The sequence below is a fragment of the Nyctereutes procyonoides genome, unplaced genomic scaffold, assembly GCF_905146905.1.
Source record: "Nyctereutes procyonoides isolate TBG_1078 unplaced genomic scaffold, NYPRO_anot_genome, whole genome shotgun sequence".
NCBI lineage: Eukaryota > Metazoa > Chordata > Mammalia > Carnivora > Canidae > Nyctereutes > Nyctereutes procyonoides.
The window spans coordinates 11,859,770-11,887,644 of NW_026575135.1; the positions used below are offsets into that span (position 1 = coordinate 11,859,770).

The window sequence follows — 27,875 nt, forward strand, 5'->3', positions numbered from 1 at the left end:
TTTGGAACATCTCAGTAGTTAGCAAAGTACTGGGAAATGACCTACGTGGTTGAGGGACAAGGTGGCATGGCCATCAGATCAGGGCCCAGCAGCGACAGGACCACAGCCTGCCACCCACTCCAGAAAATAAAGTCTCACTGGAACCCAGCCAGGCCCGTTCATTTATGTCTTGTCTGTTGCTGCTTTCTCGCTACAAAGGGCAGAGTTGAGGAGTTGCCACTGAGACCATCTGGCCCGCAAATCCTAAAATATTTACTATCTGGTTCTTACAGAAAAAGTTCGCCAATTCGGTGATGCTACTTTTATAAAATGATACGGAAAAATATTCCTGTTAAGTAAAAAAAAAAAAATTTGTAGGGATGACACACTATTACATGTGTGGTCTAGTCTGAATTATGTAAAACAAGGGAAAGTGGGCAGAGAAGAGGTAAAAAAAATAAAGGTTAAGCAGGTAGATTTGGGTGGCAGCATTAGGGGCGATGTTCCTTATCCCCATCTACAGGTTCCCGTTTTCTAAAATGACCTTTTCTTTCTTTCATCGCAGAAAGAATACGGAACCTCACGCTGAACATTCTTTTAGTCCGTCTCTGACTTGCACACGGTGGGGGTGACAGCATTCGGCTCTGTCCTCTCACCAGGCCCAACCCCACAGGTGTGCTGAGGGAGGCGGGGATGGGGGGGCGGGGAGGGGGGCTGCAGGAAGCCCCTGGCAGGTACCTTATGCTCGTCCCGAAGGTGGCTGTCCAGTTCTTCCGTGTGCTTGGTCTCGTAGTAGCAGAGCTGGCATTTGTAAGGTTTCAGTTCATTGTGCTTTTCTATGTGTTGCTGGAGGCTCTCGTCGCTGGAGCAGGTGAAGGTACACTTATCACAGCGGAAAACCACTCCCTGCAAGTATTTCGACAGCTTGGAACGGCACACCTCGATGGGGACGACTCGCTCTTCTGTGGAGACAAAACGGACGGAAAGATGGGAAGTTTCGCTGGTGTCAAGCCCACGCTCCTTCCCTGGCAGGTGGGAGGAAACCCAGCCAGCCCGCCTGCCTCCCAGGGGTCTGTCGGGAGCGGCCTGCAAGGTGCTCAGTAACCGCTGAGTGCAGGAGGCTCTAAGAAGGGACAGGGGTGGCTACTGCATCTTAGAGCCCCGAAGACCGTGGCCAGCAACTGTCCGCACTCCCCGCTTCCTCGCTAAGTGCCAGCCAGGCAGGACCCCGCGTCTCTAAGTAGAAGGGACAGTGCCAGCGCCCAACCACCCGTGTGCCACTACCGTGCACCTTCCTGGCAACTCTAAGAGCGCCGGCGTTATTCCTGTTTTTACAGATTAGTAAAGGCAGGAACGAGGCTCTTAGTAACTTCCCAACGGTCACACAGACGTGGTCACCGGCCCGGCTGAGTTCTGACCCCCGCCTGCAGAACTGCAAGTCCTTTATGTCGCACGCACGGTTTCCACTTCCACTCCCGCTTCCCCTTCCGAGCTGTTCTCAAGGAGCCGGTCTTCCTTATCCTGAAACCAAGGGACTCTAATCTAACAACAGATCTAAAAACAAAGGACCTGTACATTTTCATTCACTAAAACTCCAGCTCTCTAACTAGGGGAAGCTCACAAATGAAATGGCTGCGGGCAGCATTTGGGGGTGTGTGTGTGGGGGAGGCAGGGGGTAGCGTGGGAGATAGGGAGGATTTGTGCCTTTTCAGACAATCTGTAATCTGATTGTCACAAGGGAAAAAATAAAAGAGGGAGAGGATTTGGGTGCTTTTCCCATTAACATACCAAATGCTGTAGGGCTGGAAATGCGTGTGCTTGTTTATTTTGCACTCTCTTACCCTTGTGTTTAACTGCTCAAATTAAATTTCACACCAGTCTGCCCAGAGTATCGGCGCACGCGCCAGATATCCATAACTGGGATAAAATTAAAATCTGTGCTATTTATGCAAGGATCAAATATAGCGTGTGTTTTCATGCTGTGTCTGGATTTCAGAAGACTCTGGAAGTTTACAAATGGACGCACACAACATATACTTATATTATTTAGAAACAGCAATGTATTATTAAGTCAAGAACGCGTGATTTATTCTCAGAGTCACTGAGTAGCAACGTTTCCAGGCGTCCGTGTTTTGTGCACTGATGCAGCTCACCCTTTGTCGTCGGCCGGCCCGGCCCCCGGGGAACCCTCGCCACCCAAAGCCAGGCCCGAGTGTCAACCACCACGTTCTCCCTGCAGGGCAGGCGGTCCCCGTCTTGCGAGTCCTCGAATACAGCAATTAATTGGCCAGCAAAAAGCCGGCCAGAGGAAGCGTGGAAGGTGGTGTCTGCTACATACTCCCCGGAGCTCTAATGCATATGTTATTTTCCCTATACAAAGAGTCAGTCGCTTATTTAGAAATATAAATATTTTTAAACCAAAGTAGAGCAGACAGCTAAGAAACACATGATTATAATGTAATCCACACATTTTCTTAGAATAGCAAATGTTTAACAGTCTTCTAACCATTCAGTTCCATGGTTTGGTGTAATCCGAGGAAAAAAAAAATGCTTTGGCATCAGCCAGCCAGAGCCTTATGAGGGCTCGAGCTACCGTGTTCCAGCCCCACACCAGGGTTTGTCCACAGCAGCACTACTGACATTTTGAGGCCAAACAGGTCTTTAGGCGGGGGGCTGTCCCATGTACCCGAGGATGTTCATCAGGTTCCCTGGCCTCTATCTCAACATTTGCCAGGAGACCCCTCTTGCCTCCCCATTGTGATGACCAAAAATGCCTCCAAGCAGGTGCCCCCCGAGGAGGCAATGCTTGACACCAACTGTCGGGCATCGCCTCCCACCACTCTGGGGGAGACACGCATGGACACGAGCCGTGAGCAACCAGGGCCCACCCCGAAACCCTGGGGCCAGCCCCACGGGCAGTGCGGACATGAACTTTCCCGGCTCCTTCCTGGACACCGCAGCCCCTTCTGCTCTCCCCCTGCGTTTGGGCTCCGACGTGTACTTGGTCATTTCTATTGCTTCCACGCTCCGGCTCAGGCGACCCCAGTGGAGACGGACAACAGCTGCTATGACAGTCCCTGTGACGGTGCCTCGAGCGCCTGGGACACAGGCACGCAGTCGGCCTCCGCTCTTCACTTCTCCCCGTAAAGAATCGTGTCTTTCAGACTTGGTTTTTATGGGTCTCCCTCTCAATTCCTCTGCCACCCTGGTTAGTTTTCTTTGCAGTTTCCGATTTCACTACGTGCGCCTAAGTGCATTTTACACAAAAAGGCACCAGCGCTCAAGATACTCCGGAGCCTAAAAAATAATCATTCATGCAAATGATCACAGCAATTTACCAAGAGCGCGTTACATCTCAAGCAATGTTAGGTATTCTCCTCTCACTGTCACTTTTTTATTCTCCAAACACTCTGCGAAGCCAGTTTTATTACCTTTCGTTTCCTGATGTGGAAGCTGAGGACAGGTCTGTGGAACTACTTTCTCAAAGTCATGCCTCTGGTTCAGAACAAAGTTGTGACCTGGGAGCACAGGTCTCCTGCCGACCCTGAGCCGGGGCCCTCTTCCTTCACCCCTGAAAAGAACTCTCCTGGGGCATCCACTCTGCATGCCGTTTATTTATAAGCCTTTTATTCCTAATCGTTGAAGAGTACAAAAGCAAGGCAACCATTTCTATCTGAATTTTCTTTCTATCTATCTGAACCATTTCTATCTGAATTAGATAAATGGTAAGTTCCCGCATACCTACAAACCCAGAAACCTCAGACTTCCCATTTCCAAACTAAGACATCACCAACATTCCAAGTCTCCTGGTTACGTGGATTTTTACTAAGATATTTATCTTAGAAAAAAAAGTTAATTTTTCTCCTTTCTAAAACCAGGGCTAACACGACGAAGATAAAAAAAAAAAACAAAAACAAAAAAACAAGACAGACTTGGAAAGGCGGGCAAATCACCGACACTGTTTTCTGAATGAGGTTATTCATTATTGAGGCGAGTCAAGGACATAAAGTTAGAGACTGGAATGTTTCCAGGTATGGACGGAGCCCTGTCTTGGCTACAGAAGCTCAGTGCTCAGGACTTTTTTTTTTTCTATGGAGGCAGCGACAACTGTGGCTCTTTCTTGACTTCACACCTCTCAAAATTACCTTGGGTAAGAAATCAAGGCTTGAATCACACTCATTGTGACTCAGCTTTCAGAGCTGGCTGCAAAAATATTATGACTTAACCAGTTTGACTACAAGATAGGTTGTGTCTCTCATCTCTTCCTACTCAAAAGCCGCTTGGTGCTACAGCTGGACATAAACCCCAAGAGTAATGCCACATGGAAGCCTGTGGGAACTAAGGCGCAAAGGAGCCTACAAGCGTGTGCCGACAAACTCCCGTGGTGCCCAGTGGAAAGATCTGCGGAGTTGCAACTAGGAGGGCGGAGGGTCACTTTTGCTCCAACAGAGAAAAACCACATCACTGTGGAATCCAGAATCACCAAGTGAAAATTCTTCCTGAAAAGGCAGACCGCAACACACTTGGGTTTCCTCCCCACAACATGCCAAGTCTGAACGAAGCAGGGAGAGATCTGGAAGTCATTCACGCCAACAAACTCCATATGCAAATGGTCATGCTAACGGGCCAAGACCCTCTTTGGACCAAACCAAAGTCCCACCCATTACTGTCAGCCAAACAAGTGACAAAAGTTGAGTACTAGAAAGCCATTAAGAAAATAATCGTTTCTAAAAAAATAAAAAATAAAAAAAAATCCAAAACATAACCATAAACGGACACACATAAACATAAGGACAACAGCTCCTGGTATGAAGTGATTAATTTGATGTTAGCCAGGCTACCGCCGTCAAGCCAGAGAAAGCTGGGAACCACACCTGTAGTTCTAACAGGCGAAGCATTTGGTGGGGATACAGGGGAACCTGTAATTTCACTGAATAAAATGAAAGACTAGTGATTTCACTCTAGATTTTTTTTCCTTAAGAAAAATGATACTGATAAGGTAAATTTAGGGAGATTAGTTTTGTTCCCCAAAGAGACCCACCTACAGGGTTCAGTTAAAATTCATTGTTTGCCTAGGTATTGGGGTTAAAGGTTGGGAAGCAGAAGCTTTAAGTTACCATGCCAACTGGAGACCAGCATCAGTGATTACACAGTTCAGGAATTATAAATAAAAATACCTGGCAAAACTGTCTTATCCCTACAATTCAATCTGTACCCAACTTTCCAGGTGCACTGTAGGTATGCAAGGTACACAAAGGCAAAGATGTGCATGAGGCATCATACTTCGAGTGGTGCTGATAAACTGATAAACTCAGTGGAAATGCACTCATGAAACTATTTATTGCCTGTTCACTGTCTCTTCCCATTAAAGTTCAAGTTCCTTCAGTGCATGGACCTTGCCTGACTTCACGGCTGTATCTCTAGGGCCTAAAACACTGCCAGCATATAGTGAATGTTCCATAATTACGTGTTCCATTAAACGAAAATCCACCAAGAAGTCCTACCTCCAACCTTTTCCTTCAAACAAAAATCTCAGGGCTTAATTTTTCCCTTTCTAAACTGGTCCAATTAGGGCCAATCTCACCAAATGTTGATCTCACCTAAGTTCCTACACATGATCTTAGCCAAAAGGCTGAGAAGTGATCACCTAAGTTCCTCAAAGAAATGGGTCTACCAATCCTTGGCTTCAACCTTTGCTAAACTGGTATTCATCAGGTACCCTGGTTTCCCATCTGTCTGAGTTCAAACTCATACATTGGTCTCCAGGCCCTACATAATTTGCCAGAACACACTTTACCTGCCTTGACCCCTATTCCCTTCAGCCCGCCTCAGAACTCTCTAATACAACTCTGTCAACATATCTAGTTCCCACCTACCTCACCGGTTTAAACCCCCCTCCACGATGAGGGACACCAATAGTGTCCCTCAGAAATTTATGTGTACCCGGAACCTCAAAATATGATCTTATTGGGACATAAGTTCTTTGCAGATGTAACTAGTCAGGATGAGGTCACAGTGGTTTGCAGTGGGCCCTAAATTCAATGAATAGGTTCTTGGGAAAAGGGAGAGGCCACACAGAAGACACACACAGTGAAGATGGCCATGTGAGGACAGGTGCAGAAACCGGAATGACACAGCTGTAAGGCAAGGATGTCAGGAGCCCCCTGAAGCGAGGAAGGGCCAAGGGAGGATTTTTGTCTAGAGTCTTCAGAAGGAGCACGGCGGGGGTATAGCTTAGTGGTAGAGCATTTGACTGGAGAAGGAGCACGGTCATGCTGTCACCTTGACATCAGACTTCTAGGTCCCAGAGCAGTGACAGTTCATTGTTGTTTCAAGCCACCGAGGAAACTCATATACCCCACCTTCAATCTTCTCTGCCTGCTGAAATGTCATCATGGCTCAGTTTGAAAGTCACCCTTCACCACCTTTCTCTACTCCAAACACAAATACACCTGCCACCATGAATCTCCTAGATACCCGTCACTCACTACCTTCTGTACGTAGACTTACGCACATGCTTCATCTTCTTGAGGAGGGCAGGTACTGGGTCTTACCTCATCTTGCCCAAAAACCCAGCATAGTATGGCATGTAACAAGCAAGTAATGAACGCTTGCTGAATGCATGGGCAAACAGTATGCTCTCTTTAGCTACAGCCAACATAAACCCACGGCCATTTCTCATTCAGATTTCCCATGAGTGAAACGGATTCTCCTCTCTTTCCTCCCTATTTAAATACACCCTTATGTCGGGATAAAAAGCTAAGGAAACTATTCTTGCAAGCAATATTTCAAGTTGAGAAGTTGTTTTTCTTCCCTTTCATCCCAAGTATTTTAATTAACCAAGGCCTCGGAAAGCTCTCTCACTGCACGCCCTAGAGACCAAAGATGTTTACTCATCCACAGAGCAAGGAGAGCACAGGTGCAGAAAGAGCCACATCTTGTTACTTTGAGATCAACCCTGACTTGAAATTTCAAGGCAAACACCCAGCCCTGGTCTTGTCAAGACCAGCTTCCTACCAAGATGTCATTTTGAGTGGAGATGGACACCAAAGCCAGGCCAGGACACAGATGGCAGACACGGCTGTCCTGAGGCATCCTGCCATCTGTGGTGCAGTGGTCCTCATCTCTGACCTCCAACCCCACAGATGATTCCACCCTCAGACCCAGCTGCCACAGCCACTGTGGAACACTCAACAGGGTGACATAGCCACCATCCCAGGGGAGAGACAGTGATGCCTGGTAGTTATAGGCCTGGGCTGTGGGGCAGGCAAGCCTGGGTTCAGATCCCAGCTGGGTCACTTATTAGTCATTTGGACCTTCGGTCACACTCAGTCTCTCTGTACTTTTTATCCTTGTTATTGGGGAAAACAATAATACCATGCCATATAGGGTTTTGTGAGAATTCCATAAAATGGCATATTGGACTCACTTAGTACAGCACCTACTACTAGCAAAACACTCAGTAATAGTAATTTGTTGTTGTTAATGTTGTTATTATTACTGCCAAGCCTCAAATGCCCCTTCATTCCAGACTGTGCACTTTCCAACCCTGATAAAGATATTTATCTATTTAGGTGGCTCTTTTAACATAAGTTACCTCTACAAATAAACAGAAGAGACTGTAAGTAACTAATGACAGGCAGTATGATGCATGGGTCACAGGATCAGAGGCCTGGAGTTGAGTCCTAGCATGGTTAGCGCTCACGTGACTCCAGTTCAACTGGTCAGCTCTCGCTGTCCCCGTGGGACTTACCACTGTATTTGTGTGTGTGTGTGTGTGTGGGGGGGGAATGCTACACACTGGATCACACATGGCCCCCTTTGGAGACCCCACTGGAGAAATCCTTCTCAGGTCTCCAGTGTCCAGGATCCCTGGAAATCTCCTGGACACAATTTCCAAAGTTTAACAAACATTTGAAATCCAACTGATTTTGTTTTTTTTTTTTCTCTTCCAAGGGAGGCTGGGATCTCAGGGCCAGATCTGCAGCCCACCGCTAACAGGTGCACAGCACCTCACTACATTCACTAGACACCAAACTCCTGGGGAGCTTCTCTGTATGTCTAGGGGGCTTGCAAGTGACCTCTTACTCCACATGTGCCCCAATTTCCCATTTGTTTTAATCCTGTAGTTTGCACAAATATCTTTAAGATCTCTGAAATCCCTTGTGGGATGACCACAAATAATTACACCAAATCAAAGAAAACATAGTTTTTCTCAGTTTCATGCAAGTGAAGTGGGAATATAAGTAATAATACTAGCCCTTACGATGTTGTTGGATATGAATGAGTTGGTGTCAAGTGTAGCACTACAAGGGTATTTCTCAGCTTTAGCATTTACTCTCTCCACGTCCCCCCACCGCCCCACCGCCCGCCCCCGCTTTCTTGAAGTCTCAGCTCAGCTCATTAGACACTGAAGCTCTGATCCCGCCAGGCAGTAGTATGGGAAGCCGGAGGGAATCAACCCCAGAAGTGAGGTCTCATGGCTTCTGTGTGCTCAGCAGCAACGCTACTCATGGCCTCTCCTCACACTGTGACGGGGACACACAGCCACCACAACACCTGGGCTGGGGGACCAGAAGCCAGGGGACTGAGGTGGAACACCAGATGGGACCACTCCGGCCAAGACTTCCTGCCTAAATGTTCCTACGCTGCTTCTCTCAGCTTGTGGGCAGGCGTCCCAGGCAGCAGCGGTGACCTCGCGTCTCATCAGAGTGGCCTAGAGAGGAAGGAAATCCAAGGGCGCTAAATGTGGCCTTCCACGGGGCGTGCGGCAGAGGTGGGCGAGATGTCACAACACGCAATGGCCCAAGACGGTGGTGCCGGGTGAATGCTGGAAACTTTTGAAAATGCTCAAAAAATCTCCAGCAATTCAGGGTGAGTGACATCTCAGCAGGACAGCAAGAAGGCACTCATTGTTTTTGAGGCACACGTGGCAAAACCAGAAAAGCCTCCTAAGGTTAGAGGCAAAGGAAGGAAGACTGGAAAGAAGAGGTGGACGAGGAGGGAGGGAGGGTAGGAACAAAGCAAAGATGAAAGATCCGTGGATGGGAACCGCACGAGAGACTGGCAACCAGGATTCTGGTCCTCTTTTTCCAGTCACCTCTGGCTCGAATCTTTTTAGGACAGAGTAGTTTTTACATAAACATATTTTTCCTTCTAATGCAGAGGAAGCCTGTTGTTTAACAGTGTTTTAATTGGCCAAGAGTAAACTCCACTGAAAGAAAAACCAAAGAGGACTTGAAAGAAGTATCCCTGTTTATCAACAGGAAGCAACATGTACGGAACACCCAGTATGCATCCACCACGGAACACACTAGACCTTGGCTCATTATTTCATAGGCTTGACTGTCATCTCTTCTTACAGATGGGAGAGCAGGTAAATACAGGAGGCTTTAAAGCCAGGACTGAAATCTGAAGCCTATGGGATTTCTAATAGGTACCCAGGCCACTTTCATTTTAATAATTTTCTCTCTCCATCCGTTTCAAGGATGACTCCACGTTCTGCTTTGGAAATCACCGAACTGCTTACAACCAGTTTGCTCGTCGCCTTTTATAATGAGTCCCCACCCGTCCATCCTGTTTCTCAGTCACTCCTTCCTTAGCAAGGCTGTGAGCATAGAGGGGTCAGAATGTGAAAACCCCTCAGGCTGGGAAGCCCCCAGAGAAGTGCTCACTGCTGAACCCACCACCTTTGCCTCCCTGCAAGGGGAGGAGATCCTCGTGGCAGGGGCTTTTACCGTTGGCTGTCACTGTGGCCATCACTGTGATCGCCTGCCTGGAGATAAGGTGAGGAAGGAGGGGACCAGGGCCAAGGTGCCAACTGCCACCTCGACACAGGGTGTCCCTGTAATGCCACCCACCCTCATCCTGGTGCCCCAACACAAGCACACTTAGGAGGGTTACCTCGGTGCAGCACGATGTGGTCGATCATGTTGCGTTTGTATTTGGTGTGATAGAGGCAGAGAGGACAGCGAAGATCTTTGGGGCCCTCCTCGGGAACCGCCGAATGCCCAGCTTCCACGTGCATAGTAAAAGCAGATCTGAGAAGGAGAGGGGTGAGGGGGGAGAGAGGCAGTGAGTGCGACAAGGGATCGTGTCACTCGCACATCCCCATCCCCGCTGGCTGACTTACTACGGGTCTTCCAGGTGTGACACCCCGGCTCGACGGGACAGAACCAAGGTCCTTAATTAATCATATTTGCTGACCACAAGCTCCTCGGTCGCTCATCCAGTAACTGAGCTTTGTCATGCAGCGGTAACTTCTTTTTTGAAAATGTTTGCCACTTGGCTGGGGTCAGGGCTTAGTTTGAAAAGAAATGGATTTCCCCAAACACTTCTATTCTTGAAGATTTAGAAGTTGCCTATTAAGAACATAAAACCAGGGACACTTGGGTGGCTCAGCGGTTGAGCTGAGCGTCTGCCTTTGGCTCAGGGTGTGGTCCTGGGGTCCCAGGATCAAGTCCCACATTAGGCTCCCTGCATGGAGCCTGCTTCTCCCTTTGCCTGTGTCTCTGGCTGTCTCTCTCTGCGTCTCTCCTGAATAAATAAATAAAATCTTAAAAAAAAAAAAAAGAACATAAAGCCAAAATCCCTATGAGAACTTATTACTCATCATGCCTGGAAGGAGGGGGACTAGAGTCCGGTTGATTTACCAGCTGCCTACGTGACTCTTCACACCTAAGGATGGGGAGGGCGAGGTGGCTGGGACATCATGGCAGCCGAAGGTGGCAGGGTATTGTTGCCTTCCTCTCCATCCTTTTCAAAACTTCATCATTTACAAAGCCTTCAAAGTCTCATAAAAATGGATGAAACCAAGAGTTTAATGGGCAAGGTCCCCTTCTTATTAACTCCAGTGCTTCTCTCAGGGGAAACATGTGCACCCGTCAGCGGGCCCTTGTTATCTGAGTCTTCAGCCTTTTCTCAGTTCTAAGGTCACATGCATATTTATTCGAAAAACAACTGAACCAAATTACTAGTCAGAGACGTAAAACATTTTCCATCAAATCCCAGCAACCACAGTATTGGTGGAAAAGAAACTTGTTCTTCTTCCAACTGTTTTCTGTTGGCCATGAAGCCTGCTTTTGCCAGCCTCGCTGTGTGGAGTCTGTATGGAAGCACTAGAGTGGCCTAAGGCTCAGGCCCTAATTGCAATAGGAAGAGATAATAATAGCTTTCCATCTGTAATACAGCATCTCTCACCATATTACTCTAATAGCTTTCTAAGATATTATAATACTTATTAGTGTTTCCTTTGCAGCAGGCACTATTCTGAGCACTTCAGATACTGTGGTTCATTTGCTCCTCCTAAGAGTCCTGTGAGTGGCACAGTATTACTATTTTTATTTTGCAGATAAGGAACAGGAGACACAGAGAAGCTTAGGGACTTGTCCAAAGTCACACGGCCAGGCCGTGGCAAAGCTGGGACTCGCACCCAGGTAGTCAGGCCCCACATCCTGAACTCATAACCACTAACCTAAACAACGCTGCACAGGATGAGATTAAACCACAAGAGTCTAGATTACATGATGGGAAGCACTCCACTCTTTGAGTTCACCGATTCTGTTATACACAGGAGCAAAGGTGCTCTGGATTATCTTTTTCTGGATTGGAACAATCTCTCTACAGTTGTTCAGTTCTAGTCTTCACAGTGCTGGAGTTTTGATTCTCTGGGTGGCTTTCAATAATATGATCTTAGGAAATACAGTTTCTAAAGGGTAGCAGGGAAATCACGATGGCTTGGATGTTCTCTCTTGACTTTGACTTCACTTTCAAAAACCTGTTTTGTTTTTTGTTTTTTTTTTTTAACCAAAGACAAATTTTAAAAAGGGAGGATAGTCCTCTGGAGGAAAAACATGGGTTGTTTCATGCACCGGGCCAGAGAAATCCCTTCCCACGATCTCACCCTACTCGGGTGCCCATTTGTTCTAATTTTGAAACTGGTTTGTCCTGACATATAGCGCTTCATGCCAAACCCCCTCCACAAACCCCAAAGCTGTCTTCTGGAAACTGGCCTCCTTTTGCGAAAACCAGACCCAATCCCTGTATGAGGCCCCGTGGGCAGGGGGCCTTCCCTGAGCTCCGGGTAGGATGGCGCAGGGAAGAGTGCGGTGAGGGATGGAGCGGGCGCAGCCACCTCGTTTCTCGAGGCTGAGTTCTTCGCGCCACTTACTTAAAGCCTGTGTAAAAGGAGCAGTCTTTGCACTTGAAGAGCTTCTTCCCACCATGCTTGTCCCTGTAATGGCGCCTGATGCTCTGGATGTAGCCAGAGGAGAATTCACAGAATTCGCAGTGGAGAACAGCCTCGGTTTTCTGCTCGGCACCCCCGGCGGCCCCAGAAAGGGGCACGGGGCTGACGCGGCTGTTGTTCCTCGCCAGGGCAGCCGACTGATAGTGGTTCAACTGCTGCTGCACATCTGGAGGTTCTGAGTAGGAGGAGTCTGTGGACAGACGGGGAAAATGACACCGGACACAGAGAACACCAGGGAGGCCGGACACCTGAAAACCCTTGACATTACTGCCATGTAATTTTTTTTTTTTTTTAAAGATGACGACTACGATCCACCTTTCATCTTCATTTACATCCTACAACACAGATCTAGGGAAGGGCAGGTAGGAAGGAAGTGCCACCTCTTTTCATCTGACTTTTGAGGGCTCAGAGCATTTAAAAATAAAACTCTGAGGTTAAAGGTTTCAAAGTGAAGGAAGAAAGTAAACTGTTTTCTAAAGGAAATTGCAGCGCGGCAACGGGCTGCCACAGGATACCCGTCCCCGTAGGTGAGATGAATAAACGCACAGAAGGTACACAGGCATCTCTGGGAGAAAGTCGATGATGTAAATCTCCTCCTCTGCAGCCCAGTACTAGTCAAGCCAACCCCCCACCACCCCCCAAAAAAAGATCTTTAAGAGAAACGTTTGAGCACATGGCACTCACAAATATAAAAAATGCTTTATGGCTTCACAGGCAAGTGATTTAAAATTTAAAATATAAAGATCTCATAGTGTTCTCCTGGAATGGATGTTTAAAGCTTAGTCAGCATTAAGATGGAGATTTATTCATAAATCCCATTAAAATGAAGTTCCAAACAAGTTTCCCTAAAAGGTATTTTAAAGTTTTCGATTTGGAGGAAAATGTGGGAAATGACAGGCATAAATCTCCACCCGGAGAAGCTTCCATGGCATGGGGTGGAGAAATCTGATCTAGACGGGAGGTGGGGAAAAAACATCTCGGTCTCTTAAAAAAAAAAAAAAAAAAAAAGAGTGGGAGAAAGTAAAAGAAAGGTCTTGAACCTTTTCCCAACACGCGGCTTTGAGCATTGGGGCTACACATTCTACAACATTGTCCCCCGGAACCTACAGCTGCCTGTGAATGACACAAATGACATCTATGAATACCACGCAGATGAATTTCAGTGTAACTTTCCTTGAAAAGCAAACAAAGGGCTCCTTTTTTTTTTTTTTTTTAAAGCCTTTCAAAAAGCAGGGGGGAAAGGGGATAGAAACTGTACCAGCCTCCTCCTGATGTGATGGACACTTAATTTTCCAAAGCACGATTCCCCGAGGCAGGACATGGAGGGATTTGGTAAAACCCGTATTTGCTGAAACCAGTCCCATCCATCCCGTTGGCCTCTTCGAGAAGGAAAACAAAAACAGAGCAGCCTCCCTCATCTGTGGGGCCACCTCCTGTCTTCAAAATACTAAAATACCTTCCCTTCTTGTTCTCCCCCGCCCCCTCCTCCATTCGTATTCCTCAAGATTGAGGAAAAACCCCTTTGGAAATTGTAAACAAACCTGCCACACACACAAAAATAAAACAAAAGGAAACTTGAACAATACCTCCGAGCCTCCATGGGTTCATTACCAGGTGTAAACTGAAGACAAAGGAAGAAAGGAATGACACCACCGAATTCATTTTGCTCAAGTCTTTTATCTCTGCCTTCTTTATTCCTCAACCCTAGCTGATGAACCCACTCAGGATCACAATAATGCAATTGTCAACTTCTCATTCTTCCTTTCAATAGCAGGTTTGTTTACCACCGCACGGATTGTTCAAGATGTTTTCTATTTAAGCTCTCAAGACTACTTTCTGCTTAAAACACGCGCACAATGTAGCACAAAACACACTCCGCCTCTCTTGTTAACACAGGCTGGGGCTGCGGGTCGGGCCTGGCCCCACCAGCGCCCCGCCAAGGCCCCCGCCAGCACCCCGCCTTCTGGTCTGCAATCTGCGCTGCAGGATCGAAATTCCGTGCCCGGCAAGGCCAAAGCCAGGTCCCGCTGCCTGTGGGCCACCCACAAGGCTACCCAGAGACCACATCGGATGTCCCAAGGAATGGTCCATCTCTCAAAAAGCAGCCAGCAGCTCTCTCCGGGACACAGCACCCAATTCAGGGAGTCCTGCAGGTTAGCACGGAGGCTGGGAGTCGCCTCAGTCACAGACCCCGACTTTCCAGCGGAATGGTCGAGAAATCAGTTGCTCCTACTCAGATCACAAGCCAGGTAAATTCATCTTCCCCTACCTCTCACCCACCCCAGCTTCACACGTGCACTAATGTCTCCGGGAGCCTCCCTCCCAGGGAAGGGAGTCTCCTTCGATTTCACACATTTTTCTTGTCTCTAGGGTCTACTTGCATTTTATTCCATCCATCCCGAAAATCGAATTCTAAATTTTAACTTCGGTATATATATGTGACATGAAACTTGAAGAAACAGAAATGCAAGAAGTCGTGGGGAAAGCATTCCAAGAAAGGGAGGCTCATCGCCCTTCCTTCTTAAATGGCAGTGCAAGAGGAACAGCCGTCTGGACCGTGTTATGAATTCCTGTTTTCCTGGTTAAAATCGGACGGACAGGGTTTATTTACCAAAATAGGCAAATCCCACTGCTGAGGGTACCTCTGTAATAACGCCCAGGTTACAACTTTTTGGGTCTTCTTAGAGCTTTACTTTCCTGTCGGGTGCCAAGACACACCATGTCTCTCATTCTCTCTCACTTGGGAGTTTGTGAATAATGTACAATTTTAGCACTTTGGGCACTCAAGTGACAAAGACGTGAGCGTGTATGATTCCACCGATCTTAAAAAAAGCCCACTTGCTAAGCTACATCAAATTCCAGCTTGTTCACGAGGCACAGCCTGAAGATGGTCGTCTTGTGCCCAGGTTAGAATGGCAAACCGATTGTTAGTAGTGAAGGATACGTCATGGAGGTTAAAAATCATCATTAAGACTACTCCCTTCATTCCGAGCTCACAGAAAGTAAAAAACTCTGTGCTTCAGACAGCCGGGCTTGCAGTCCCTGAGAAATACAGCAACGGAAGCACAGAAGTGTGAATCCAGTGGGAGACTGAGCCCGAGGTGGTCACTCAGGTTACAGCTTTATCACCTGGATGGCCAGTAATGCTTACACTACAGAACCAACAGCAGAGACCAGGCTGGTCCCTGCGTTCCTAACTCAACCCTGAGACACACCTGCTGGCTAGGAGTTTAATTCTCTGACCCGGGACTTTATTTACGTGCAAAGTTTTGGAGATTACGTTATCATGTATAGCTAGAGTAGTAAAATAAATCTAAGTCACATGTAGCTGTCCATTTTGTAACTGTCTTTATAAAAGATAATTTTCTTTTGTAAAATCTGGATCAAACCAGAATTCTAGCACAGACGGTCATGGTGCCTACAGATGTGGGTTTGGAATTTACTGAACAGCCAGCAATTAATACTCATAGCTACGGTATGCACTGTAGGTTCTCATCCCAATTTTCCCCATGATGTGGTTGAGGCAGTTGGTTATAAGGTGAGTAACAGGCAGGGGTTGGATTTGAACAAAGGCTCATCTGACTCTAAAATTGGAGTCTTGCCCATCAAGTATCTATACCCAATGGTGGTGACCTTGGGTCCCATGATGCAAGTCAGACGAAGGAGAAAGAACATTTGAGTGTTCCATGCTCCTGAAGAAATGGAAGATTTCTTCTTGCTATATTCCATCTCCCAGAATGCCAGCCAAATCCAGGGGACCATCAGTTTGAGGGTTTTTGCTTTCTTTTTTCTCTAAAAATCAGCCAGCCCAGAAACAATCACAAGAAATTAGATTCTATAAAGGCGAATGACAAACAAGTAAACTCTGAGAGTAAATAAGCATAACAGGGTGAAGTTCTTGAATATTCTGAGGCTACAAACATTTAGGTAATACCCTCTTAATGCCAGGCTATGTGCTGGCTGTAGGGATTCAAAGTCCAAGAAGACACGAGGCGTCCCTCCTCAGGGCTGGGGCCTGATAGGGGGGCAGGCCGCGCTGTTGGGACAACACCAGCCTTCTCCACATCTAGCAAACTTACTCCATTGATTGAAGAAGGAATAAAAGAGGCAAGGAGAACAAATGGACAGTAACAGGAGAATTTAACTCTTGCAAGATTAAGGAAGACCAAGAAGAGTAGGAATCAATTGGGCAGTAAATTGTGGGCACTGTGGAGGACAGCCCCCTTATGCACTGAGTGATCCAAAAAGGAAGCTGTACGGGAAGATCAATTCTCAATTCTCTACAGGTCCACAGAGAGGATGCGAGTGAAGGTACAAAAGTGGCAGAAGTATTTTGGTGTCAGCAACCACACTTAATTCTATTTGAGCTAGATTTTCATGCAGACTTTGGAAGGCAGCCTCTTTGGTCAGCGTGAACCAAGTAAGTACCAGGAGAAAAATAAAAGACAAAGGATCTTAGGCAAGCAAATTTTAGGGGTGTCCAGAGGCAGGGGACAAACGCTTCCATTATATCCATTTGTTCAGCAAATATATACCAAGCATCTAAGTCAACAGGAGACTCAGTTTTGGGGCATAGGACCGGGTTCCTACCCTCAAGCAGCTCACTGTCTCAGATGGACATGTAAATAACTGATTGCAATAAATGCAAAAAAAATAAACCTCCTCATAGAGGCATCCACCAAGAGCTAGTGGAGAAGAAGCAACATCAAAACTGTCAAGAGAAACTTGAGTGCCCATTAATAATGAGTATTAGTCAGTGCGTTCATTAATGAAGTCAACACTTGACATGAAGATGCTGGAATGTTCAATTCACCACACTTCTAACCTTAAGTCAGAAAAAAGAAAATGAAATAACTACATTCTTAACACAATGAGAAAAAGTCACGTAATCCTGACAGGGAAAAGGAGTGAAGATCAGAGGATGAGTCTGAACGGAAAAATATGTACACCCGAGAGTGGGGTAGATTGCATAAGGGAGGGTTTTAAATCTCCTAAAATAGCATAGAAAGTTCAAAATAATGCATGAATCATAATTTTCTTTAGAAAAGCAGGCGACTTAACAACTCAAGTTTGGTAGTGTAAGGAACCAGAAATAGAATATTACCTGTGGATAATTTAACAACAACTATTGTAAATATCCAAAGTATGGGGGGTGGTGGAGGTGGGACCCACAAAATGCTGGAAACACAGCCCACTATTTCCAGTCAAGAAATCATAGAAAATTGGAGAAGGGCACGTTAACAAGATCAAGGGAGCTGTTAAAGATGTACTTTAGTTAATAGCTGGGAAACCCTGGGAATGCCATACAACTTCTATCACACAGCTGCTAATAAACTTGGGGAAAAGACAAATATAGTCTATGTGTTTGCACACATGTGCTAGTGACCCAGGTATCTGTGGGGACGAGAGAATCCTGCTGCCATGAGAAGCCCAGTGAGCTCTGAGATGCTTGAGTTTTCATGTAACGCTGAAAAAAATGTCAGACTCCTTAAACCCAATGCTGTGAAGACGGACCTCCTCTTTGCCCAAACTTCTCCTTGTGCCCTTTTTGTTCCTTTGCCCATGTGTCTGAACGTTAGTTAATGGCTCACCATTTCGTTCCAGTTTCAGCTGTGAGATTCTTCCTCCAAACGGTCCTTGGCAGCAGCTCTTCAGCCAAGTACCCCGCCCTAGAGACACAGGTCACACTCAGCTCCAATTGTTCCCCTCTCTAGGCCTTCCTTCCCATTGTTCATTCAGGCCCTCATATCCTGCATGGGCAGCTCGAACAGCCTCCTATCTGGTCTTCCTTCCTCAGATATCTGCTCTAGTCTAACCGACATGCCCATCAAAGACCTACAGGCAACATGTATCACTTACGTGGTTATGGTAAGATTAGCCCCAACCCCTCCCCCATCCTGCCCGCCCTGTGCCCAAAGGTGAAGTCCTGATTCCTTGGTGCAATATGCAGAGCTCTTTAGTCTGGCCCCAGAGCACGTGTTCAGCCTCATTTCTAGCTAGTTCCCCATTCCTTGTACATTCTACTTATTAAATTCATCACTGGGAGTCCTTGACTGGGGCTACCAGTGCCCTTCCTCCTCTTTTTGCCCAGCAAATACCTACCCGTCCTTCAAAGCTCAGCTGAAATGCCATCTACATGGTGATGATTTTTCCCAACAATCCAGATAGGACTCTGCTCTCCTCTGTGCTTCGTCAGCACAGACACATCAGGATTCTCGCCCTGATCTCATTACACCTCACATTACACTTTTATGTCCCCCTAAGCAACCTCCACCATCACATTTGGCCAGATCAATGCCGCTGACCTGAAAACATCCCGACCAAAGAAGACCGATGGCAACAGTGTCTGGACTGGTGCTGTGGGTCACCCTCCAGCGGGCCCATCCATTTCTGCTTCCAACAGTTGAGTTAATGCTAACAAGAATCCATTTTATTTGCTCCTAGACTTCTTTGGGCCTGTGGTACTTGTTACTGAGCTTGTTCAATGTAATTAATATTACCTCAGAGGATGAAATGTGGGAATAAAGTGTCATTTCTATGAAAGCTACATTGACTGCTTTGGAAAGACTTGATAAAGTCAAGTTGCTAAAAAAATTTTTCTGTCAAATTATGTTTTGGCAAGACCAACTATAAAAGATTGAGAACATAAAAATCTAGAAGGACTCTCCTCTAAGACTGTTCCACAAATGTCTAAATTACCACTCCACTTAAAAAGAAACCAAATCTGAAATGAGCACGTGATTCAATGGAGGTGCCTGTGGTTTATGCAAGAGACTGAAATGCGGAACTTCAGTTGAAGGACTTCCAATACACACGCTTGACCCTACATCATGATGCTGGGGAGTGAATCTATTTTGTAGGTGAAAATAAAATGCTTAAGGAATTTGAAAAAGGATTCCCTGCATTTAGAGACTTTCAAATATAACTGAGAATGTGGGTATTGATTACACCAAATGGAGTTTCTACTGCATCAGTCTACAGATTTGTTCCCGATTTTCTGTTAATTCAGAAAATATTTATTGAGAGGCTTCTGTGTGCCAGGCACCTCTAAGAACTTGGGATACATCAGTGAAAACAACAACAACAACAACAAGGATCCTTGTGGAGCTTACATTTTAGACTGGCAGAAGTAGTAGCTTGCAGGCTTTTATAGCCACAGAGACTCACAGTCCTTTCATCAAGTAAAGTACTTTTGAAAATGTTGCTGGATTGAGTTTGTGGACTACTTTCTTAAATCTAGTCCTGCCTGCCTGTCCATCCATCCATCCATCCATCCATCATTTATCATTTTAAGTTACGTAAACAATATGCTGTCAAGATGATTCACAGACTCAAGAGGTTTAAGAATTTTTCTTAGGTTCTATCTGAATCCCTTTGAAACTCAATTTAACTCCCTTTGTTTCTCAAGATACCTGTTTACTTCATGCTATTAACACAGAGCAGAACTTGGCATTCAGAAGAATACCACCAACTACAAATCATCAATGCAACTTTCCAAGCATTTCCTTTGAAGAGTCTCAAAAATGTTCTCTATCTATGGGCCATTCCAAAAGAAAATCATATTAGAAACTAAGCTATGGAACATGAGCCATTTCAACTCCTTCTGGATAGTGTCTAAAGGGGAACATAAATCTCTAGAGGCAGCCACACTCTTTTATTTCCTTCTTTTGATTATGCCTTGAAAATCTCCAGGCCAAGGACTCCGGCACCTCCTCGTCTTCCATCATCAGTGGAGCTCCCTGGCCTGGATGCACAAGATTATGCTACAATGGCCAGGGGGACAATGGGCGCTGGATGACTATATATAGGAATTCTGGGCTTGGTTGTCATGGAGGCAAATGGAAAAACAAACGCCTAATCCTGAAAATAAGGTTGAGGCCAAACTTGAAGGAAACACACTTTGAAAACTTCCTGTCATTCTGATGAGTAAAAACAAAACCTTGAAATATGATCAGGGAATAGATGAGAAAAAAACAAAACAAAAAATTAGTCTTCAAAATGACAAAAACACAGAAAAAAAAAAGGGTCATCTTCTCTTTTTGAGATTTAGTGTCCCATCATACTTAAGTTCATTGAAAGGGTCTTTCAAGGCCTTATTTTACACGAAGCTTCATGTTCTTGCTCTATTGGGGGATCTAGGCAAGTCTGACCTAAGCCTGCTACGACTTGCAGTTTGCCAGGCCCTATATTTGGGCCACAAAACCATTTGTCTCTCTGTGGTTTATTTTGCAAATGGCATCACCATCCACCCAGTCAACAAAATTAGAACAAATCCTTGATTCATCTCTCTCTTTCATTCTATGTGTTCAATGAGCGGAAAGCCCCGTTGGTTCATCCCCCCTGAACAGCACTTACTCTGTGATCCACTTGCTACTCCATGGCCATGGCTTTTATTCAGGCCCTGTGGTTGCGTGCATTAACTCCCACTGCAAGATGTTCCTGACGAGCGTTCTATTTTCAAGTTTCTTCTCCTCCTAAAATTCCTTTCTTTTCTAAAAGCAAACATGACCATCACCACATCTTACAGGAAAAAGTCCAAACTCTGCATGTGGTGCTCCCACCCTCCTGCACCTGTCCAGACCTACCACACCCCACATCCACATTGCTCACTGCCGGCCACACGGAAGGCTCCTAATGCTCACTGTGTGCTTTTCTTTCACCGCATCATGCAGGCTTGCAATGCCTTTCATCTTAGGTTTCAGCATTCTCCAACTTCTACCATCTTTCAAAACTCAACTCAGTTTAAATCTGCCATTACTGTAAAGATCTTCCTTGATCTTTGTAGATATAATTATTAAAATTCCTACTAGTGTTCAAGATGGGGCACTGCAGTTATTTTACCTCTGCCAAACTAGGATCTCTCTGAAACAGGCTATCCAAGCATGCATGGATATAACTTTTTAAAAGTTCGTATCCCCCAGAACTTAGGTCATGGTCTGGCCCAAAGCAGGTGCTCAATAAACATGTTACTAAGATCCAAAAAGAGTTCAAACTGAAAAAAGTGCCCTGGAAAACTGGATCTAAAAGGAAAATCCAATTAACCAAATGGCACTCTTGCACTGGACACCGAGATTGACAGAAGCTTCCCGTGTGAAACAAGCTACTTTTACTGAGACAAGCTGAGGCCTTTTTTCATTACCTGGAGAATGGCTTCTGGAACACTTGAGAGTTTGGATGGCATGAACTTCATAACCCATGGCCACCCCAAGAAGCCAAAGGCATAATTTCTGCTTTTGACCCTACATCAACTCTTAAGTCTAAACTTTGAAACAGATGATTATCAGGCTACCTGGGAGCCACTTTAGTGGATTCCATATGCAACTCTCTCCTTTTTTAAAGCACCCAGTGACAGGCACAGACCTGTGTAAATGGCACCACATATATAAATGCACCATAACTTTTCTACAGTCAACTTCTATGGCCATGAAAATGGAGCCCTCTGCAATGCATGAGAAGGGATTCATGGATTATTTGCACACATTTATTACTACATTTTCACTGTATAAACTGTTTTACCAATTTTTCTCCATCAGGAACACACTCTCATCTGAGGTATGTAGCATTCAGACAAGGCATTTTGTATGGAGACTTGTGGTGGTTTGGCAAAGCAGAGAGGACTTCCTGCTCCCCAGCCAGTCAATGGAGAACAGGAACATAACCCGGGGCCCCCGCGTCCCCTTGTTTCAAAAACACGTTCCTTTTCTGCCATATTCATTAACAAACACTGTGGGCATTCCTTCTGCACTAAATGTTGTTACTCAAAGTATGTGTTCTTAAAAACCCTCCTCGGGGGGGTCCCTGGGTGGCTCAGCGGTTTAGAGCCTGCCTGTGGCCCAGGGCATGATCCTGGAATCCCTGGATATAATCCCACGCCGGGCTCCCTGCATGGAGCCTGCTTCTCCCTCTGCCTGTGGTCTCTGCCTCTCTCTCTCTAGCTGTGTGTCTCTCATGAATAAATAAATAAAATCTATCTAACAAAAACCCCAAAAAACAAAACAACTCTCCTTGAAGCAGGCTAGAAATTTGTAGGGCAACAAACGAATGTGTAGTAAAGGAGCCTTTTTCTAATGTTTTTTCGAAGGAAGCTCTAGGTGGCATCTGCCATTGTTAATTGAGAAGCTCTTACAATACCAAATGCAAAATTCACCTGTGACTCTTTTGAATTGTGTGATGAGGAAGTAACGTTTCCTGCTGTTCGTTTAGATCATATAGATGTCTTTACCACCACACTGAAAATCCAATGCAAGACTTTTGAGTACAAAAGCCTCTTTATATCAGTGACTTGGCCTCAACCATAGAGTGCTTGCTAGCAACTTCAGATGGCATTGAGAGCTCACGGGCTGTGGGCAAGGCCACAGAGCTTCCTCCTCAAGACCGGACTGGAGAGAAGATGCCTACGGACTTCAAGGACTCGGGTCACAATGGATGGCTTGCTATGAACAGTGCAGTAGGCCTGGGCAGGGAACAATTGTCGCGATTTCTTCAAAGATTAGATAATCAGGAGAAAAGAACACATCTGAGTTTAAGCATATATATTTAGATACGTGTAGAGCTCTAAGTGATGATATGGAAATCAGGTGAGAAAGGCAATGGTTTATCAAGAATAGAACAAGCAGCCACACTTCAAAGCACAAAGTTTTTCTAAAACTGTTCCAGGCGGCAGGAGTCTCCTAACCAACAAACCTAGTGGGTTTCTTACCGTTTTTCCTTTTCTTTCCCATGCCGTGGAAGGAAGAAAAACCTGGCCCTGAGTTAAGCTACATTTTTAGCCATCATTAAAACAGTAGGTTCCTCCTTTGGGCTAGCAGCTCTTCTGCTCACACTGAAACTCGCCTGCTCATGGGGTTGGGCTCAGGTGCAGGGCGAGAGCCTCCAAGAAGGATGAGGGACAGGTGGTGAGATCCAGGTTCACCATCTCCCGTCTCCACCAGCTCTAGGTCTAGCACCTATGTCAAGGGCTTCTTAGGAGGTCTCACCGAGACCTTATGAAATGGGAAAACCAAGGGAGCAAGTAGGGAAAAAAGGCAACCTCTCATTTACCTAGAGGGGCACCTAGGCCCCGTGGAGAGGCTTAGTTAAGCAGACCTCTGCTTCCTCACTTATAAAATGGAGACTGGCAAACATCATGGTGTGGGGCAACGTAGAGGAAGCCAGAGTGGGAGGTACCCAAAGGAGTGCTTGAAGGGTCTCTGTTCCACAGCAGTTAAAGTCTACATCAGGGAATTTTGGACTGAATTATCAACTGCCTTTTAGGGTGTCTGGAGAGTTTTCTATCTATGGGAAAATTCAGTCTCCTTAACTGGACCGCGGGATGGAGTGGCACGGGCATCTCTACCACTGCTCTGAACAGATGTAACTAACGTTCATCCCAGCTCCAGGTACGTGGTAGGAGCTCGGCAGCTCGTTTTTGAGTGACTGATTCTGGGCAAAGCCAACCGCACTGCTACTTCTGGCAACAGCCCTCCAGCTTATTTGGAAGGTGGAGAGGGCTGCAGTGGGGAGGGATTGTGATCGTGGGGCTTGGATTCAGCTCAAAGGCAGGGCTTGACCTGAATAACACCACAGACGCAATGATTCGCCCCATTTTGTTGGATAACAATGCACACAGCATGGTCACAAATCAACTTGCTGCAAAAAGAGTTGTCAGAGCAAATTTCATTTCCAAACTTTAGACACTTTTCTGGCAAGCCTTCTCGGGTTGACTTCCTTTCAGATTTTTTTCAAGCTCACCTCCAGGTTTGAGTAAGGTCCTTGGGCATCCAATTTATAGGTGTGGCAATCATCCTCATTATCAACGATTGTCTCCCAAACCATCCCACCTGACACTGCAGCCTCCACCTTCCCTTTCCTTTACCTTGTTCTCCTCTGGACAGCACTTCCTGCCATGCAATCTATTCTAGATATGGACTGCTTGATTATCTGGTTTTCCCTACTAGCTGTGAGGGATTTTGTCTCAAATTTCTCACCATGCACGTATTTTGGATTTAATTTCATGACTAATGAGGGCATCTGAGCTTGCTTGGGAACCTGTGGCTTGGCTGAGCCTGGAGCATTTGGCCAGTACTCAGTATGAGAAACCTAAGGGCTTGTGCCAAGAAGTAGCCCTGCCATCACATGTCCTACATCTGGGCCTTTTGAGTGCCGTGGCCAGTGTGTGGCACCATGAACATCAACACTTCTAGGTTCAGTCACTCCAATAACTCATTCGAGTGCCCATAGTTTGCAAAGTAATCTGCCATGCTCTGGGGACCCAAAAATAAAATGATGACCTTTGCCTTCAAGAAGCCAATGGTCTTGGGGGAGCTGGAGACAGAGCAGAGAATGATCAGTGCTGGGTCACTAAAGAGACCTCAAAGATCTATGAGGAGCAAAAAGGAGGCTGCTCAGCCAGACACGAAGGTTTCTGGAGGAAAACACTCAAATTTTCAAGGATGAGTAGGAATTAGCCAAGTGAATGGAATAATTAGGAGGAAGGTGGCAAAGGGTGTTCTGGGCAGAAGGGACCGCAAGGCCTGCAGTGCAAGATAGGATTGCAGGAGTCTGTGAACCAGGGCATTTGCGTGGCTGCAGCCCCATATGCAGCAGGAATGAGGGATGACGAACGATCCCAGACAGAAATGGGGGACCCAGAAAACAACTTTCATGCTGAGCTCAGAACTTATTCTGAAGGCAAAGTAGACAGCTCTCAGAGGGTTTTAAGCAGGAACCAGGTGAGATAGAGCCCTCACATTTTTTTTTCTATGTCTCTAAATTGTACCCACAACCCTTGACCAACGGCCTTTGGGTTGGGGGAAGATGGCTTGCTATAAATGCTAAGTGCATTCCCACTGTGAGAAAAACCAAGTAGCAGCAAGTTCCTTATTGCCGAGGGAAGATTAGCAGCAGTCTGTGACTCTATACTTTGTTTTGCTGAGTAGAAAACACCTATGTAGTATCTCTTCTGCTCTGGATTTTACTAGCAGGTTGGGAAGTGTTCATCTGAAATTCAGTTCCCACTGTTTCTACTGAATGTACTAGACTTTCATCTGGAATAGATTATGGCCCTACCCTATGGAGGAAAGACAGAAACTCAATAGGCTACCTTTTCTGCTCCCTACTGACCATTCATGTGCAAAAAACTAACAAGAAAGCACAGGAAACCAAGTGGTATGTCCACATGCTGGCAAATATGAGAAATGCGTTGGTCCAACCAAAATCCTGTGGTCTGTGTTCCAAATACAGGGCCTCAGCAACATCCAAAATATTTCTAGATCGGTATTTTACTCAATTTTAGTAGCCATGTGTCAAGCCAAGGACTCGATACATATTTTCTTACATTCATTTAGATGTTATACAAAATATTATTTTGTTAAGTGATCCAATATTCTTCTGGATTTGTTAGCGTTATACAAATGGTCTGTTTATCCACAACAAATAGAACTACGATATGTTGATATGTTGGGTATTTGATGGACACAAAGATCATCATAGCTCTTATTTCAAGAGTTCTCAGGCTGTTAGGGAAGATTACTACAGTGCACACTGCAAATGAGTGAGCCCCCAAAGAAAAGAGCAAATGCCCGAGGGCATTTCTATCCGTTCGTTGTTAGCATAATGGCTGGAAGACAACTGGGTTCTGCAGTGAGAAGAAAATTTAAATCTAGATTTATTGCTTTCAACATTGTAGGACACAACCAACTTTCATTTTACATTGATAGGACATCTACTCTAGGAAGAAAGTGACCCTGTGCCAGATGTTTAGAACATAAAGATGAGCAGGATAAAACTCCTGTCCTGAATGAGCTCCTTTTCTGGCATTATGACAGAGTCGGCAGGATGGACTACAAGTCCCCAGGAGAGGGAGGCCATGGCACCAGAGGATTTCAGAGAAGGGAGAGCTGACACATCATGGACATCAGGAGAAGCATCATGAAGGTGGAGGAATCTACACATGGCTCCGAAGGTCTAGTAGGTTGTGAACGTGTGGAAACAGAGGCAGGAGGGGCAGCTAGGAGTGGGCGTGGAGAATGTCGAGCGTGGGAATGTTCTTTAACTGTAGGGGCACCTGGGTGGCTCAGCGGTTGTTGAGTGTCTGCCTTTGGCTCAGGTTGTAAGCTTGGGGTCCTGGGATCGAGTCCCATATCAGGCTCCCATTGGGAGCCTACTTCTCCTCTGCCTGTGTCTCTAATGAATAAATAAGTAAAATCTAAAAAAAACAAAAAAACAACAAAAAACAAAACATAAACAGGCTATGTAGAGCTGTTAATGATTTGGAAGTAGGAGAATAATGTGACTCAACTATGTATGGAGTGGATGAAGGGAGGAGTCTGCAGGTGGAGGGGCTTCACTAAGAGATGGTGTAGGAAGGAAGGGTGGGTATGAGAGGATGTCGGGAGACAGAGGACAATAGGACTTTGTGGGCAGCTGAGTGGCTGATGGATCGTGGGCCAAGACCTGAAACACAGATGAGTCCAGCTGGCTACCATGAGTGCTGGGAGAGGGACAAGTCTGGGAAGAAGGCAAGGAGTTCCCTTCCAGAACCTTGGAGGTGAAGGTTGTGTGAAAACCCCAGGTAGAGAAGGCGAGAAACAGATGGAAAAGAAAGTCTGCAGCCAAACCTGACAGGTTAGGGCTGGAGGTTGAGATTTTGGCAGCATCATTTAAACAGTGAGTTGATTCCACATGTCTGTGAAGGGGGAGCTCCAAGGACCAGACCAAGAGGAGGGAAGACTGGCCCACAGTCTGTGTGTTGGCAGCTGGAGGAAGAGCAGTTGAAAACAGAGTAAAGACAAGGTACTACCAGCGAGGCCAGAGGAGAGCCCCAAAGAGACAGCAGGTCCCAAACCACAGGAGGAGAATTCTCCTGGGAGGAAAGTCAGCAGTTTTAAATGCCACGGACAAAAAAAGAAGGATGAGGCAGGAGCAGAGGCCATGGACTCAGTTGTCTGGAGTCCTCATCAACCCTTGGGCAAGCCATTTCATTGCTGTGCTAGGGGCCAGAGTGACACTGCCAGGGATGCCAGACAGGGCAAGAGGGGAAGAGGAGGAGGCAGGTACGAACAGGGAGGGACTCCCCAAGGAAATGTCACTGAGGTAGCTGATAGGTCCCTTCATGAGTGGTTTCAATGAAGCGCTGAAGGCAGAACAGGGATCCCAGCAATTTAAGAAAAGAATTAAGTGGTGAGTAAGTGTAAGTTGGGAATACTGGTTCTTTCAAGAGGTTTGGTGGCTAAGACGGCGACTACAGAATCAAACCACAGAAAATCATATCCAAGAGTGGTTTTAATATTTAAAACACAAACAGCCTTTTCCCAAAGGGGCTCAGAGAGCTCCCCTTTTTTGGACTTCCCATGGGAAAAATAATACATCCAAGAACTGAGGTTTAGGGAAACAGTGTCACACAGGAGATGGGCCTGTGGATTAGGACATGCACCTTAATCCCAATCTGCCAGGTAGTGACCAAGTGACTATTCTTAAGCCTTTCCACCTCCTTCTGCAAATAGGAAGCTAGTTATGGAAGGTTCCTGTCTCATGGGATTGTTGTGTGGACTAAATGGAATGAGATGACGTTTGTAAAAGTACTCATTCAACAGACATTCAGTAAACAACAGTTATCATTAATTAAGATATGTTTTGTATGTTTTGATTAGGGCCAATAATACCAATACTA

At 46.0% G+C, this 27,875-nt stretch overlaps 1 protein-coding gene across 8 annotated transcripts in view; it reads right to left on the reverse strand.

Moving 5' to 3' along the window:
- The window catches only part of ZNF462 (zinc finger protein 462), a 133,920-nt gene that overhangs the window by 22,865 nt on the left and 83,180 nt on the right, over window positions 1-27,875 (reverse strand). For 6 of the 8 annotated variants that reach the window (XR_008661374.1, XR_008661375.1, XM_055301577.1 and 3 more), the window contains exons 8-11: window positions 17,818-17,895; window positions 12,149-12,416; window positions 9,883-10,019; window positions 718-941 (exon numbers count right to left, since the gene is read on the reverse strand). Coding sequence is in view for 6 of the 8 variants with exons in the window: in XM_055301577.1 (XP_055157552.1) it covers window positions 718-941; window positions 9,883-10,019; window positions 12,149-12,416; window positions 17,818-17,895 (707 nt within the window). In the remaining 2 variants the exon portion in view is untranslated. The remainder of the gene's footprint in view (window positions 1-717; window positions 942-9,882; window positions 10,020-12,148; window positions 12,417-17,817; window positions 17,896-27,875) is intronic. The other 2 variants (XM_055301578.1, XM_055301580.1) reach the window with 1 other exon arrangement.